This window comes from Mugil cephalus, chromosome 11 (assembly GCF_022458985.1).
Source record: "Mugil cephalus isolate CIBA_MC_2020 chromosome 11, CIBA_Mcephalus_1.1, whole genome shotgun sequence".
NCBI classification, from domain to species: Eukaryota; Metazoa; Chordata; class Actinopteri; order Mugiliformes; family Mugilidae; genus Mugil; species Mugil cephalus.
In genome coordinates this window covers 2,859,825-2,874,773 of record NC_061780.1, presented here as the reverse complement: position 1 = coordinate 2,874,773, position 14,949 = coordinate 2,859,825, and the positions used below count along the sequence as shown (strand labels likewise).

At 39.9% G+C, this 14,949-nt stretch overlaps 1 protein-coding gene across 1 annotated transcript; it reads right to left on the bottom strand.

Annotated features, from left to right (window-relative positions):
• Positions 1-14,553, bottom strand: cfap418 (cilia and flagella associated protein 418). The gene is made up of 6 exons (XM_047597784.1): positions 14,254-14,553; positions 13,020-13,122; positions 11,929-11,993; positions 11,443-11,508; positions 11,195-11,290; positions 1-2,345 (listed from the first exon to the last, which is right to left on the bottom strand). The coding sequence occupies exons 1-6, from the start codon at positions 14,394-14,396 to the stop codon at positions 2,186-2,188; spliced, it is 633 nt and encodes a 210-aa protein (XP_047453740.1). The 5' UTR covers positions 14,397-14,553; the 3' UTR covers positions 1-2,185.
• Between the last annotated feature and the right edge of the window lie 396 nt (positions 14,554-14,949).

Genomic DNA, 14,949 nt, shown 5'->3' with positions numbered 1-14,949 from the left:
GAATTGCCAAATCAACAGGATTTTTACTGAGTCACTGATTCACTGACAGAGCACATGTACATAAAAATAAACAATACAGCTAGAAAATATGAATGGTCTTAGTTTGAAACTGTGAAAGACATTATTTACTTAGTAAAATTATAAGAGCATTTTCCACACAGATGTGGATTCATGTTTCATTATTAACCTCACAGTGACGCACATGACAATATACTCGGTTGGGAGCCAGGTCCAGAAGTCAAAAAAAAAAAAAAAACACCCTTTTAGGGAAAAGCTTCTGGCAAAAAGATGTAATTGCACATATCAGGGTACTGCAACTGCATAAATGGTCAACTGAGTCTGAAATTTTGCATGGTGTCTCCTGACACATCGGGGAAACTATCAGAATAATATTCTGGGGCTTTACTGCTTTTCTGTTTTCAAATACTACCCTCAGTATTCCCCACAAGACCAACAAAATGTCTGTCGACCTGACTTAAATGTCATCAAAGCGTTCAAGCATTTTTTTTTTTACACGTATCACTGCCTTACATGGATATAAAAAAAACTTCCCATATTTATGAGCTTCAATTTAAGTCTTACATGACATTTCTGTCTACAGGATTACGACTGCTATGACCAAAGTTCTCCAGTGTACCTCAAATTGGAGAACAGAACATTAAAGCATTACCCTTCCAAATGGTATTAAGCATGTTTTCTAGTATCTAAACAATATCCTAAAGAAGAGTTGAGACATACTGCTATATACTACTACACTATCTAATTAATTACATGAAATGTGAATAATGTCACCAGGGTATCAAGGTGCAACATAAAAGAACAGATTAAGAAAAGGAGGGTTCAGTCCAGGCACACAGTCATTGGTATATATTGTATATACACCAAAAATATATATTGTCTGTATGATGTGTATCTATAATTAGTAATTTTGTCTCTATTGATGGTTGGCTTCTTGAAAACAGACTGCACACTTGAGTCATTGTTATTCATTGTCTCGCCTGGACTTGGTCCTTCAATAAACCTCTTATTTTGGTCCCACTTACTTTGTTTAATCTGTTCTTTTATGTTGCACCCTGATACCCTGGGAGCGTAACATGATATATAGTTGAGTCCTACAGTGGAGTTGAGAGGATTTCTGTCTACAACTCTTCCATGAAGACCAGTTCTGGCCAGACTTCTCCAGACAGCAGATGTAGGTGTACCTGGGTCCCACAGGTTTCTGACTGTTCTGAGCTGATGACACTGCTGGACATCTTCAGATTTCAAAGGGTTTTTTATCTGCTGCACTAAGCAGCTAAGCATACAAATTATTTGTATTGGAGAACAAGACAAACATCCTATCAAAAAGCTGCCTATCCTCATGTGACCACAGTGAATATCTGTGCACCTGCCTGGACTGAATGACGTTCAGAAGTCAGAGTGAACAGAGGAGGTTCTGACTGGACCAAACACGACTTACCTGCATCATTATATTTGCTGGCATATAACTTATGGGAAGTGGATATTATTCTGTTACATTACATTAACTTTGAAATGTCTGCAGTAAGGTTCTCTCATGTTAGCATTTGTCTGTTAGCTCGCTAATTCAATCCAATTCAATTCAATTCAATTCAGTTTTATTTATATAGCGCCAATAACAATACAAATCGTCGCAAGACGCTTCACAAAAACCAGCCTGCAACCTGCAGAGCAGCCTGAGGGCGACGGTGGCAAGGAAAAACTCCCTTTTAACAGGAAGAAACCTTGAGCAGAACCCAGCTCATATGGAGGGACCCATCTGCCAAAGACTATTGTCTATTCGTAGTGGTAAATGGTTTTGTTTTTATATAGAGCTTTTCTATGTATTGGTACTCAAAGCCTTTATAGTCGCAGACACAGTAAGCCCCAGAATATTATTCTGATAGTTTCCTCGATGTGTCAGGATACACCGTGCAAAATTTCAGACTTAGTTGGCCATTTATGCAGTTTTGCCAGAAGGTTTTCCCTAAAAAGGGTGTTTTTAGGCCCCTGAGGCCAAAAGGCCCCGAGTTGGGGGTGGAGGTTGTCAGCTTGTGATGGCCCAACGTATAGGATAACCTGAAATAATAGTGAAAAAAACATAGCAAAAAACATCATGAGGAGTGGACCTGGATCCCAGCCTATACACTTGATGTACCCAAAGACTTTCTGTCTTCATCATGTCACATTAGTCCTGGTGTTTTCCACACACCCATCTGAGCTGAGGTTGGTCCCTGAGGTCTGTCGGCTCCAACGTGGAGAACCAGCTGCACTGGCAGCTGTACGCCCGCACACCTCTCCTCTTCTTCAGCCTGGCTCTGAGCTTCTGACGGTCCGGCATGTTGTTCCTGCCCACAGGTAGAGACAGAGACAGAATGTAGTTAGAGTTGAATCATAACGGAGGATTTGACAATAGTGTTTATGGTTCCTTAGTGCTCCTGCTGAGCAGCCGCAAAGTATTTGTTTTTCCATTTCAGATTCAATAAGAGATAAGTTTGATAAGTTTGATAGTGTGTAACGGGTGGTAATTAATATCCGCTGTGGTGTCAAGATGAAATTAAAAAGGGTTCTTGTCCTGGGATAAACTCTTAGCTACAATATGAAGAGCGTGAGCTGCAGCAAATTCATCTCATCTCATCTTCCGTACCGCTTAATCCTGCACTAGGGTCGCGGGGGTTGCTGGAGCCTATCCCAGGCATCAGGCGAGAGGCGGGGTACACCCTGGACAAGTCGCCAGCCAATCAGAGGGCTAACACTGAGACATACAACCATTCACACTCACACGCACACCTAGAGTCACCAATTAGCCTAACGAGCATGTATTTGGAGGTGGGAGGAAGTCGGAGTACCTGGAGAGAACCCACGCGAACACAGGGAGAACATACAAACTCCACCCAGAAAGGCCTGAGCTGGACTCGAACACCTTCTCGCTGGGAAGCATCAGCGCTAACCACCGAGCCACTGTGCCTGCAGCAAATTATTATTTATTATTATTAGATACAGACAACCACAGGTAGTCATCAATAATGTTTTCTATACCTTTCAAAAAGCCAACACTTCCTCCATACTTTTCTGCTATAAATTATACTATGAAGGAGACAACCAAACAAAACATTGTGCATTTACTGATCCAAGAGAACCAGAAGATGCCACCGCCCAGAACAGTAAAAGCATGAATGCGAAGGTTCCACACAGAGGAGTGAACAACTTTATGTTTGAGACAATCCAGGTACCCTGAAGAATCGGTCAAAACCAAGAACTAACAACTCCTCCATCTCTGTCAACTGCCTGAGCAGATGTCAGGCAAGACCAATATATACACTCTAAAAGAAAAATTTAATCTCTTCCTTTTTTCCAGAGGGAAGCAGGAGAAGTGATAACAAATTCAAGCATCAGTTCACAGCCTCCACAGACCCCTTCATAGCTTGAGAGAATTCTCTCAGGTGTGATTCTAAACTGTTCTTTACAGGGAGCTGAATGGATGAGCTTTAAATGTGAGCCAGCACTCTGCACCCAATCTTTCTGGATCAATTGTCAATCAACAAATGTATCCTTTCCATCCCACTGGAAAGGAAATCCTATCGTATCCATCTTCTGTCTTATTCAGAAACAAATATATTCACTCCTACATGTGTAGAGGTTAAGCTCATTTCTTAATGTTTCAAGAGTCATTAGAGATAAATACATTAGTCTTGCTGGACATCAGGACACTTGTTTGAGTGTTTTTCTGCCTATTAAAGTGAACGCCTAATATCTCTGTGGCCTCAAACCTTTTTTACTGGTTAATTGTTGTTTACACTTATCTATTAATTAAGTTACTTCACAGCCACAAGGACAAAACAGTTTAAAAGGCTCTGCCAGGTAATGAACGACAACGCTAATGGTGTTTTCTGCCGCTAATTGAACCTCTCCTCTCAATCAAAATAGCAGCTGTGGTTTTGTTTCTTCTGAATGAGGACTGAACACACGATCAGTTGAGTAGATGATCTGCAACACATTCACTGTCAAGTTCAGCCTCAGTGTTTCAAGGAGCATCTGTCTATAGAAGAAAGTGTAAAATGCAGACCCAGAAAAACTAGCTATGATAATACTGGACACGGACATCTCAACAAAAGTGAATGATGATGTGACTGTAACTGCTGCATGTTGACTCTCACTGAGCACTTTATCGGGAAACATGTTCTACTGGATTCAACTCTTCATCCTGCTTATTGAACTAGTACACGATGACTTCTGGTCTGTGGTTACAACATAACCGCTTATATGGAAACTAAATTAAATGATCTAGGTTTTATGCGTTTTCATGCCACTAGACATTAAAATGTTGTTGACCCACTAAGTGCTTTATAGAGAACTGTGAATTCAGTGAATTTCTGCTTGTTTCACTATGTTTCTGTTCCTTGAAAAGTTGAAAAGTTGCCACAACGCCTGATGTTTGCTTCAGTCAAACATGCACAGAAAGAATGTATTTTCAAATAGAGAGAAACATTGTGATGTAATATTCTGCTATTGAAAAAAATACTGATCAGCAAACAAAAATGAGATCGCTCGAGCCATTTAGTTCTGATTATTGAAATACTAATGTAAACTCGAACCCTGCTGTCGTTTTCATCCTTAGCTCTAATCACTGATTGTTTATGTGTTGAAAAAGTCTGTACCACTTTACTGTTTTCTCTCTTCACTCTCATTGGGCCTAAACAAGTCAAGGAAGATGGCTGCCCATCTTGAGTCTGGTTCAGCCTTCTTTAAAAGTAATTTTCTCTCCCTTCTGCTGCCGTTCTCCAGTTCAGCTCATTAACAATCAAGATTCAGTCCTTTAATCGTAAGAAACCTTGAGCAGAAACCTTGAGCAGAAACCAGCTTTAGTGGAGGACCCATCTGCTTGAGGCTGGCTGGGTGGAGATAGAAAAAACCACAAAGGTGGGACCGGAAAGAAGGCAGGAGAGCAGCAAGCAGATAAATTCATCCATGCACCTGGACAAGGCAAATGCAGCACATATACATGATACAAAAACGATTACATGATACATGCATGTATAGTTGCTGCACGATATTTGCCAAGCTTGAGAGTGGACTCCTCTCTATAATACTGTACAGTATTAATATTTAAAGTGTCCTGAGATTAAATTCAAATTAAAAGGTTTTGTGTTGCATTTCTTTAATGGCCTTTAACACATGACTAATTAATAAACATGATTTACTGTCCTATATTCTCCCAAATAGAAATCCCTTTATCTTAAGTAATTACATGCCTGCTGGTACGAGGCAAATGAGCATTCAGACATAGTCAGACGTTTTGCTTGAGTGCACTTAACACACATTTAGTGCTTTTGTCCTGGCTTTGTACAGTTTATGTGGGTTTCTTTGCTGTTCTCTGCTTGAAATAAAAGCACACCTCATCAGGCCAGGTCAACACCTTGCGCTGTTCCTTTATGTGCTTTGAAATGGAGTTGTTCCTCAAGTGTTTTTGTGTGTGTGTGTGTGTGTCTGTGTCAGGCTGTATCCTGCTGGGGATGGCTGCTGCCATCAAGGAGTGTCATTGCTATGGGGTGAAGATCTGGTCTAAGTAGACGGTGCATGTCTAAGTAACATCCACAGGAATTAATGTCAGGTCCAAATGTTTACAAGCAGAACATTGTCAATGTTATTTATTTAGGAGGTAGAAGCGAAAGATATCAAGACAAGAAAGCTCCTCACCGTGCATGGAGTGTTTCATCCCAAGTCCAACACCCTGAGAATGTACACTAAATGGACATAAAGAGGCTGAGGACTAGTGAGCATTAAGGCCACAGCCCAGGATGAAACATCGAAAATCCAAGAGTACATCAAGAAAATGGCCCCAAATGATGAACTGCTAAGACACTCGGTGCGTTTACATGCAGAGCTTAATCAAGCTATGCTCAAAATTCGACTTTCTGACGTTTCGAATAAAATCGAATAACTGTTCTCCTCTTCCACACTAGGTGGCGATATGTGTCTTTTCAGCAGGTTAATACCACGTTAATATAGCCGATTTCCGGGTTGACCTATTACGTGATATAATAAACAAGAGTCGCTCATGCGGCAGATCGGCATTTCAAACAACCACCAGACGGATAATAGTACATTTTTTAATCTTGTACATAATGTTCGCGCTACTTCTGGTGCAGGTACGATCCGCGCTATTCCTCAGACGGCTCCGTTTCTCTTCTTCTTCTTCTGCAATCGGCTTTCTTGGATGTTTTTGTTCTGGGGTCACATGCCAGCACAGGGGTTGTGGAGCATGCCCACACACATTATCCGATTGAAAACTCCGATTCAATCGCATTATCTGGGTGTCTCAATCGGATAATGAGAACTCTGATTTTAATCGGAGTAACATGTTTACATGCACTTAAATTCTCCTGTTATGGTCCGATTAAGGCAATGATTCAGGCTTTTCATATGCATGTAAACGCACTGAAAGACAAGAGAAACCGGATTAGAGAGTGCAGAGGAAGAGGAACAGACAACCTGGAGGGACAAGCCCCTACACAGCATGTACCACTGTCAAATTGAAGAAGTGGCTGATATTGGAAAAAAAAAGAAAAAGAAAAAAAAACTAACAATGGCTTGAAAACCCTGGAATGAAAGACAGCACAGAGGTGCTAATCATGGCAACAGCAGACCCTAAGCACAAGAGGCATAGAGGCAAAGATCTACCAGAGTAGATCAGACTCAAGATATTTTTCAAAGACGCCCCTGAGAAAGCCCAGTACATATTAGTGTGTAAGATGCCAGCCGATTCAGTGTACATGGAGAGGCACAACCAAGCAGCTGGGATAGCGTACAGGAACATCTGTACCCGGTATGGAATAGAAGTACCCAATTCCCAATGGGCCACATCACAAAGGTGTTTGAGAACAACAGGGCCAAGTTTCCAGACTGACTAACAGTTCCTGGCTAACCCACCAGACAAAGGTGGTGGTGATAGATGTGGTGCTACCAGCTGATGCCAACATCAGAAAGAAGGAATGCCTAAAAGTTTGAGAAGTACCAAGGGTTGAAAGAGCAGTTGGAACGGATGTGGAAGGTTAAAGCGAGTGTGGTCCCCATGGTAGTAGAAGCACTCAGGGCAGTGACCCCCAGGGCTCCAACAGATTCCAGGAACAACACCTGAAGCCTCAGTCCAGAAGAGTGCAGTCATAGGAACACATTATCCATCCATCCATCCATCCATCCATCCATCCATCCATCCATCCATCCACCCATCCATCGCCACAAGGACACCAAGGGCAAGGTCATCATCCTGAGTGCCCCCGAATGTCTCAAAAAGCTTTGAACTTAACAAACACTAGAAATAAATTGCACACTTGAGGAGAAAATGTCTCTCCAAACACCAAATAAACTAGGAAACAAGTGGAAAAGAAATCCCTCATATGTATCCCTCACACCCTGGACACAACCTTTTTGAACTTCTTCTCTCCAGCACCATCGTCACTGTGATGGCAACATTCCCTGGAGCAATGTTTACACGGAAAACACACAAAAATTTTGGTTAGAGATTCCAACTTCAATTTGAAAGTGTTGACATGCCCCAAAACATCAATAAGAACATAACTTCTTTGACACATGCAAAATCTTCCTGCACTGGTGTGTTTACCAGGCATTCCCCTGCTGGAAACGTGTAACATCACCTGTTGTTTACTCCATGTCGAGTAAACATGCACACAAAATGTATTTTAAATGTATTTCGAAAGAGAGATGATCATTTCAACTGTTTTCATAGTTAATCTGATTCAAAAGTGCTCCTGATGGGGTCGGATCAGGTCAGTCTGCTCCCAGTGAGGTGGTTACATAAAGTATTGTTATTATGATTATTATGTAGCAAGTGTCCACGTTATCTCAGTCTCACTTGTTGCAGTTTGTACTGCACTTACTTGTATTGTATATGTACAGTTAAATGGGTTGTATTACATAATCTGTTTTACTTCTATTGTGCATAAGTTATGAGCATTATCTGCTGGAGATCACCAATGGTCAGAATCAAACTCCTTATTCTGAGGACAGAACAAAGGTTTAACAAGACTCAGCACATTATTTTGCATTTTTGCTGTATTTAAATTATTTGATTTATATTAATCTCAGCCTTCAATTTGTTGCACAGCAGCCAGAGTGTAGATTACTCAGATAGTTAGTCAGTCAGACATAATGATGTCGAACTTTACCTCATAAGACAACCAATCTGGCTTAATTTAAAGTGTCTGGGTGGACACATGCAGTGTCTGTCCATCTTCAGATTCGATCTGATCTTGAGCTGCTGGACAATGGCCATTATATAGACTTATTGTTTCAGTTCCTGGAGAATAGGGCATCAACTGAGCTGATTCCTTTATCTGCTCATTAAACTGGCTGAGGTTGAGTTGAGTAAATGAAGACACACTTAAAATTAAATGAGGATGACTTATCTACCGTCAGATAGGAGAACATGACCTCATTTGGGCTCTGCATAGGAAACATTTTCCAGTTCACAATGTTAAAATGTTTCAATCGTGGCTATAATAAAATCTATAGTTTGTGGAGGTAACTGCAAATGTCTTTTGAAAATGTCAACTCATAGAATTCCTGATGACATGGTTTAGTATCAGTTTTACAACTACCTGGCTTCCATCTGTTGATGCCTTAGCATTCTGCATTAATGACAATGACAGAACATACAGAGAACCATGGTAGTGTGGAGTCAGCTGAATGCCCTCCAGATCAATGAGCTGGAGATGGACCTCTGCAGGCCCAAACACTCACATCCAGCATGCTGGTCCATTGCTGGACCATCCAGGGAATGGCCAATACATGCACCATGGTGTTTAGTTGAACAATAACCTGGGCTGGGTGTAGAACACTCATACAACAAAAGAGCTGAGCAGACCCTGTCTGCCAAGGATACTCAGGTTCTCTGGAGTAGAGGGACCACTCTCAGCAGCCCTTTAGTGGCATGCTTTCCTGGGATGCTCATTTGATTCAGTGGAGGTGTTCAGTGGAGAACCACAGCTATCTTTCCTAATCGGGAACATGCCTCATCCCATGCATGGGACTGTGACAGCTCTGGTTAGCCTCTTCAGTGCCTCAACTGTGGTGCTTTATGGACAGATCATTCCTTCCTCCAAGCCTTTTCCCAGTAGACCACATACACAACTGGAACCACTCATGTGCAACACCTTTACTGAGGTATAATATTGTTTAATAGCATAGTGGAACAACATCAGTTTAAAAAAATATTAATAAGCAATTCAATGTGCAAAAAAAGCAGGCTTAATGTTGAGTCTTGTGTGAGACTGTTAGATCCGCTCTGCTGCTGTAGTGCCATGAGCTCTCTCACTGGGGCATCAATAAAGGAATCTTATCTTATATAATTTAGTGATAGATAGTGATTTTCATTTATATTTACATTCCAATGAAACTCTTCAAGACTTACACTTTGAATCAAAGACCTCTGCAATGCCACTGCAAGGGTGTTCAGGGGCAAGTTGGCATGTTTAAACTCAGATAGACTCATTGTGGCTGAACATATATATATATATATCTTTACAGTATATAGAATTAAATGAAACTCTGCTGACTCTCTGTGATTGTCACATGGTATTTGATCAGCAGTCTCACTCTCAGACCACCTCCATCCTGTCAGTCGCTGTTACTGTAACAAAAGACACCATGTCACCGGGAATTAGTCTTTGTCCCTCTCGCTGCTGCACATGGAGACTAAATGAGACCATTATCAGAGTCATTTAAATACGAAATGGGAGTCATTGTGTCACCTGAGTGGTGTTTCCACGTGGTTCCTGGAGGATTTTATACTGAAGCAGACGTGAAATTATATGCAATAATTTCTCACTTTATTTTAAGTGGATGACAATGTGAGGCTGTCAGTTTAGTCTGTAAAAACAGTGCTCAGAGGATGAAAAGTCAAAAACAATCACAAGTTTTCAAATTGTAATTAAAATAAAAAAGAACTAAAATTTGATGGATTCAATTTGTTTTAAAACCTCGTTAAAGAGAAACTTTTATCCATTTTTGTTTGTGTCTTCTACTGACTATTCACAAATGATCGAGCTGGATCCTTGTTTTTCTGGCAGCTCATCTATGCTGCACAGGAGCTTTCACAAGTTATTCCACTGAAGACCAGAAAGAAAAGGATAAACTGGGCTATTAATACGAGCAGTGTAGAGAAAGTATAAAGAAATAGGTCACATCTGTAATTATAAAATAATAATACTCACTAGGGAAGTGTCTACTTATACTCAGTTTACTCTTACATAATGGTTAAGCGAAGGTATTAAATTGAGATGGTGTAAAATAATTATTCTACTGCTTGTTTTTATTCTTGTTACACTGAGTTACAGATGCAAATCTGTTCCTGCTGGGGAGAAAAGTTAAGACTGTTCTTTCAGGAATGTGGGAGTCTTAATGCTTGACAAGACATTAAGTAGAAGACCTCCTCTAAAAATATGTTTCCTCACTTTTTCATTTGTTTTGCATGTTGTGGTGGAATGGGTGTCGAGGGAGAGAGTTACTGCCCCACAGCTCAATACTGCCTCCTCCTGGTTAATCTGAAAATCATATTAATATGATAACTCCACTAGGTGAGTTTACTGGAACCTATGGAAACCAGTGAAACTCAAACCAGTTTGAGTTGTTTGAATTATACTATTATTTGTCAGTTCATTATGTGCACTAGAGACAGACACCTGTCTGTCTGTCAGTCTATATCTGTCTGTCTATCTCTATCTATCCAGTTCATACAGAGTTGTTACATTTCAGAACACAATGCACCATCCAGCAAAAAACTGACATCCACAACAATTGCACTGCACAGATATTGATTGGGTTTTTCTATTTCTCCTCTCTGGCTTTAGTTTGGAAGTGGTGTCGATATTAAAGTGGATAAAATTGTAGCATTGTGGAACTGAAGCTCTTACTGCAATCCTTCCATCATCAGTATAGTGTTAAATGAGATCAAAACAGCATTATGGTGTCAGCCGCTTATAGTGGCCAATAAGATCTCCTGTGGCACTTTTAAGGCAGCAGTTTACATCCTGAGGGTCGGGACTCCAAAAGGAGCCACTAAGTCAATTTAAGGGGTGGCAAGACGAACAGAAAAAAAAGTCAATCTTAAACTTATCTTTTATTTTGCCATTTTTCCAGTAAATTAATGTTTTTTTTGTGTAACACTGCGGCAACTTACCTTAGGAACAGGTAATCACAGGATGAGTCCCACTCACAGTCATCGAACATCAGCACCCGAAAGTCACAGGATATACACCTCAGCTGGTCGCACGACCTATTGATACACATTACGACACTGAAGTTGCAAACCTCTGTATATTAAATTTGAACAAAAAGAAAAGTATGGATACTGGAGTTCGCTGTCTTTGGAAATGACAACAGACCAGGCATGACAGAAGCAGTTGGTATCAAATTATTTTTTCACACCTCTTGGATGTGGCTGTTCCAACACCATTTGTGACAGAACTGCCGCCAATGAAAACTGGACAGCACCTGCATGCAGAACAGACGACACAGAGGAGAACATGCAGATTGTCTCACAAACAGTTGAGCCCATTCAGCACATTCAGAACCTGAGAAATGTATTAGAGATATACATTACAGTACTTCTGCTTGCTACTTTTATATATTTAATGAGACACTAAACTTTTTTTCTGTGCTTCATAAAGTCAGACAGTGTGAACACTAATAATAGCATTATAAAACAAGTTACTTTCATTCTGGTAGTTAATTAAATGTTAAATGTCCTTTAAGCACTGATTAGATCCCCAACGTTCACCAGACATAGCAAGATGAACTAAGTCAACGGAAAGATATGTAAGTCCTTGAATTTGCTGTGGCTTTTCTCCATGTGCCCTGCACACACACCCTACACAGCCTGTAATTATTTCACGTCTGAACTCATTGACTTACTTTCTGCCTCCAGAGTGAGATGAGAGCCTCTTCTCCACTTGTGCTTCTCTTGGAAATGGTTCAGTCTAAAATGAAAGATAAAAATAAGTTCCAACAAATACATAACATCAAAATGTAACTTATTAGAACCTGGATTCATTGCCAATGGGATTGGCACCTCAGATTGAGTATTTCAAAATCTATGTCTTTAGGTTTTGAGACAGTGGCTGAAATCATCTTTTTATCATCCACTGCAGCCACCTGATGTTCATACTTCTGTTCTATCCAATACAAGCTGGATTTAATTTAGTGTTCCCCTATTCCACTTGCGTAGCTGTCTGGTGTGTTATTTTAAAGTTATGGGAAGAGAATGCTGAAAATGAATTTGTTAGATACCTGCAAAAACTGACCTTTTGTCCACCCGGAGCCAGTTGCTAAAGGAAGGATTTGTCTACCTCTAAAACTTGTACAAGCTTCTCAGTCTTTGTAAGTGAATCTTACCTATTCTCTCAACACAGTTGCAAACAACACAGAGCAGTGATTGTCAACCAAAACATTACTTTCTACAAAAAAGGAGAAAAACTAAATAAAATGAACAATTCTAAAACTCTCTGTATAGCTGAGAGAACTATACTGATCTGGCATAACATTATGACCTAATATTGTGCTGGTGCTTGCCCATTTCCAGCTTAAACAACTTCGAGCTTAAAATGTCCATTACCTATTATAACCCACCCACTTATAGTTTCTGTGATAAATACAATCAGTGTTATTCACTTTACCTGTCAGTGGTCATAATGCTATGCCTGATGGGTGTACATTGTAATAATCACGGTGGTTTTACATTCTACATGCAGAGGAAGCTAATGGAAGGATGTTGCATTGTCATTCAGAGGATTAATGTCAAATACAAAATGAAATGTCTGTATATACTGGTAATAATAGTAATATGTACACAGGTTTCTTTGTCTGCAGTTTGTTTTACAGAGATTAAGCAAAACACCTCGGTCCTTACACAACTTTTGGCACAATACATTTAATTAATAGATGTCATGTGACACTTCAGAGAGCAAATAAGGAGACACAAAGGAATGCCACAGATGTAAGATAACCTTTGAATGAGGAGAACTGCTGCCATCTTCCTCCAGTAATTCTTCCAGAAGAGCATCAATATCTGCAGCAACACTGCTCCTCGGCTTTTCAGGTTCTGTAGCCCTAATTGACATGGAAAAATATCTATTAGTTTTAAGCAGTACTTTAGTTGGGCATTTAGTCGGGCTGTTTGAAGTGTTCTTCCACAAATGCAGAACTTTAGAGAGTCTAGAGTGCTACAGTACTGCAGGAAAGGGTTTCTTTAGGGCTTCTCCAAAATAATAATATACACCATAAGAGCTCTAAGGGAGCTGAGCCAAAAGAATCGGACCTCCCATCACTACTCTCTCTGGGTTATATGGTTTAAGAGGCAAGAGATGTACAACTCCACTTGCTGTGTTCTTACTGAAGATGATACTTGTCACGCTACAGGGTGGTTGTATCTCTAGTTTATCTCCACTCCATTGACTTCTATATATTTAATGACAATATTCCAGCAGCTTATTTTTCACTCCTGATATGTTGTGTTTTAAGTGAGGTTAAATATTTAGGGAAAATAAATGTTGGAATAGAAATGATGTCATTTGCATTGCATTGCATTATTTAGAGGAACTGTGTAGAGTAAAACTTTTATTTGATATGACCAAATGAATCTGAGACATTGAGTCAGTATTATTAAATATGAAATTATTAGTTTGATTAAGAGGGGTGACATTTGTGTCAAGTAGTAGATGCAAAATAAAATAAACAAACTAAAAAAAACGAATGCTGGTGGTACTATGTATTCAAGTAGTAGTAATTAAGTAGCATTTAAACTGAACAACTTGCTTTGTTTCACCAAGTTAAGTTTAATTACTTGATTTTTTTTCTTCCTTTCTTTGTTGTTTTGATGCAATGAGTTGCATACTTTTTTTAAATTATATTTTTCCGTGTAGTGTATATGATATACATGAACTGGCCAGATCGACACAGGTGAATGAATTGATAAACATAGAATTACAACTATAAAATGACAAACAAGTACTGAATAAAGGTCGATAGCCAACAAATAAAACACAAAACAAACTCGTCCAGGCAAGCTTCTGCGAAATGTAGCCTACTTATCTTCTGAATCTTGACTTAGCTTGTAGCATAAGGCTAAGGTTTAAGCCATTTATGGGCCAGAATCAGACGGTCCCAGCACTTGGTTGGAACCTTGAAACGTCTAATGTTCGCTTGCAGCTGACATTGGCTAGCTACCCTAGCTTTGTTTACCTGTGTTTTCTCGGTCCATCTTTCTCTTTGCCACATTTTCCAGCCTCGCTCGAGTTCGCGCCAGCTGAAGACGCCACTGAAACGTTGTAACAAAACTTCTTTTCAACTTCATCCAGTAGCTGGTCCAGGTCATCGTCAGCCATGATTTTAACTGCCCCTTGTCCGCCCCCTACGAGTGGGGCTAACTAGGGGCTAACTAGCACAAGGTAGCTAGGCAGCTAGGCAGCTACTCATGCAACTCAGAGCGTTCGCCGTTGCTAAGTAACTATGGAGGTGAGCGGAAGCGAAGCAAACACGATTTCAAAATAAATGTCGGAATTCGGCGCCCCAGCCAGTATTCCTCGATAATCATACACTGTAATAAATGCCCACCAAGTATAAGAGAATGTCGCATTAAAAACGGAACCAATGTGCACTGATGTTTTGTTTTTTACTTTGTATTTTGTTTTGTAACTTTACTCCTCGTTTTCAGGAATCAATCTAACACTTGCAAACTATGAACAATATATAAAATACAATAGCTCCAACTATGAACATTGTTCGTAAATATATGTACAGTATATTAATAGACATTTAGCTGGTATATTAACACAGCATATATATATATAATTTTTAAACAACACCGATTTGGATGGTATTTAACTCTGAGACAGTCAGCACAGCTGAAATGTCTTAATTTACTGTAAGTCTAATCAT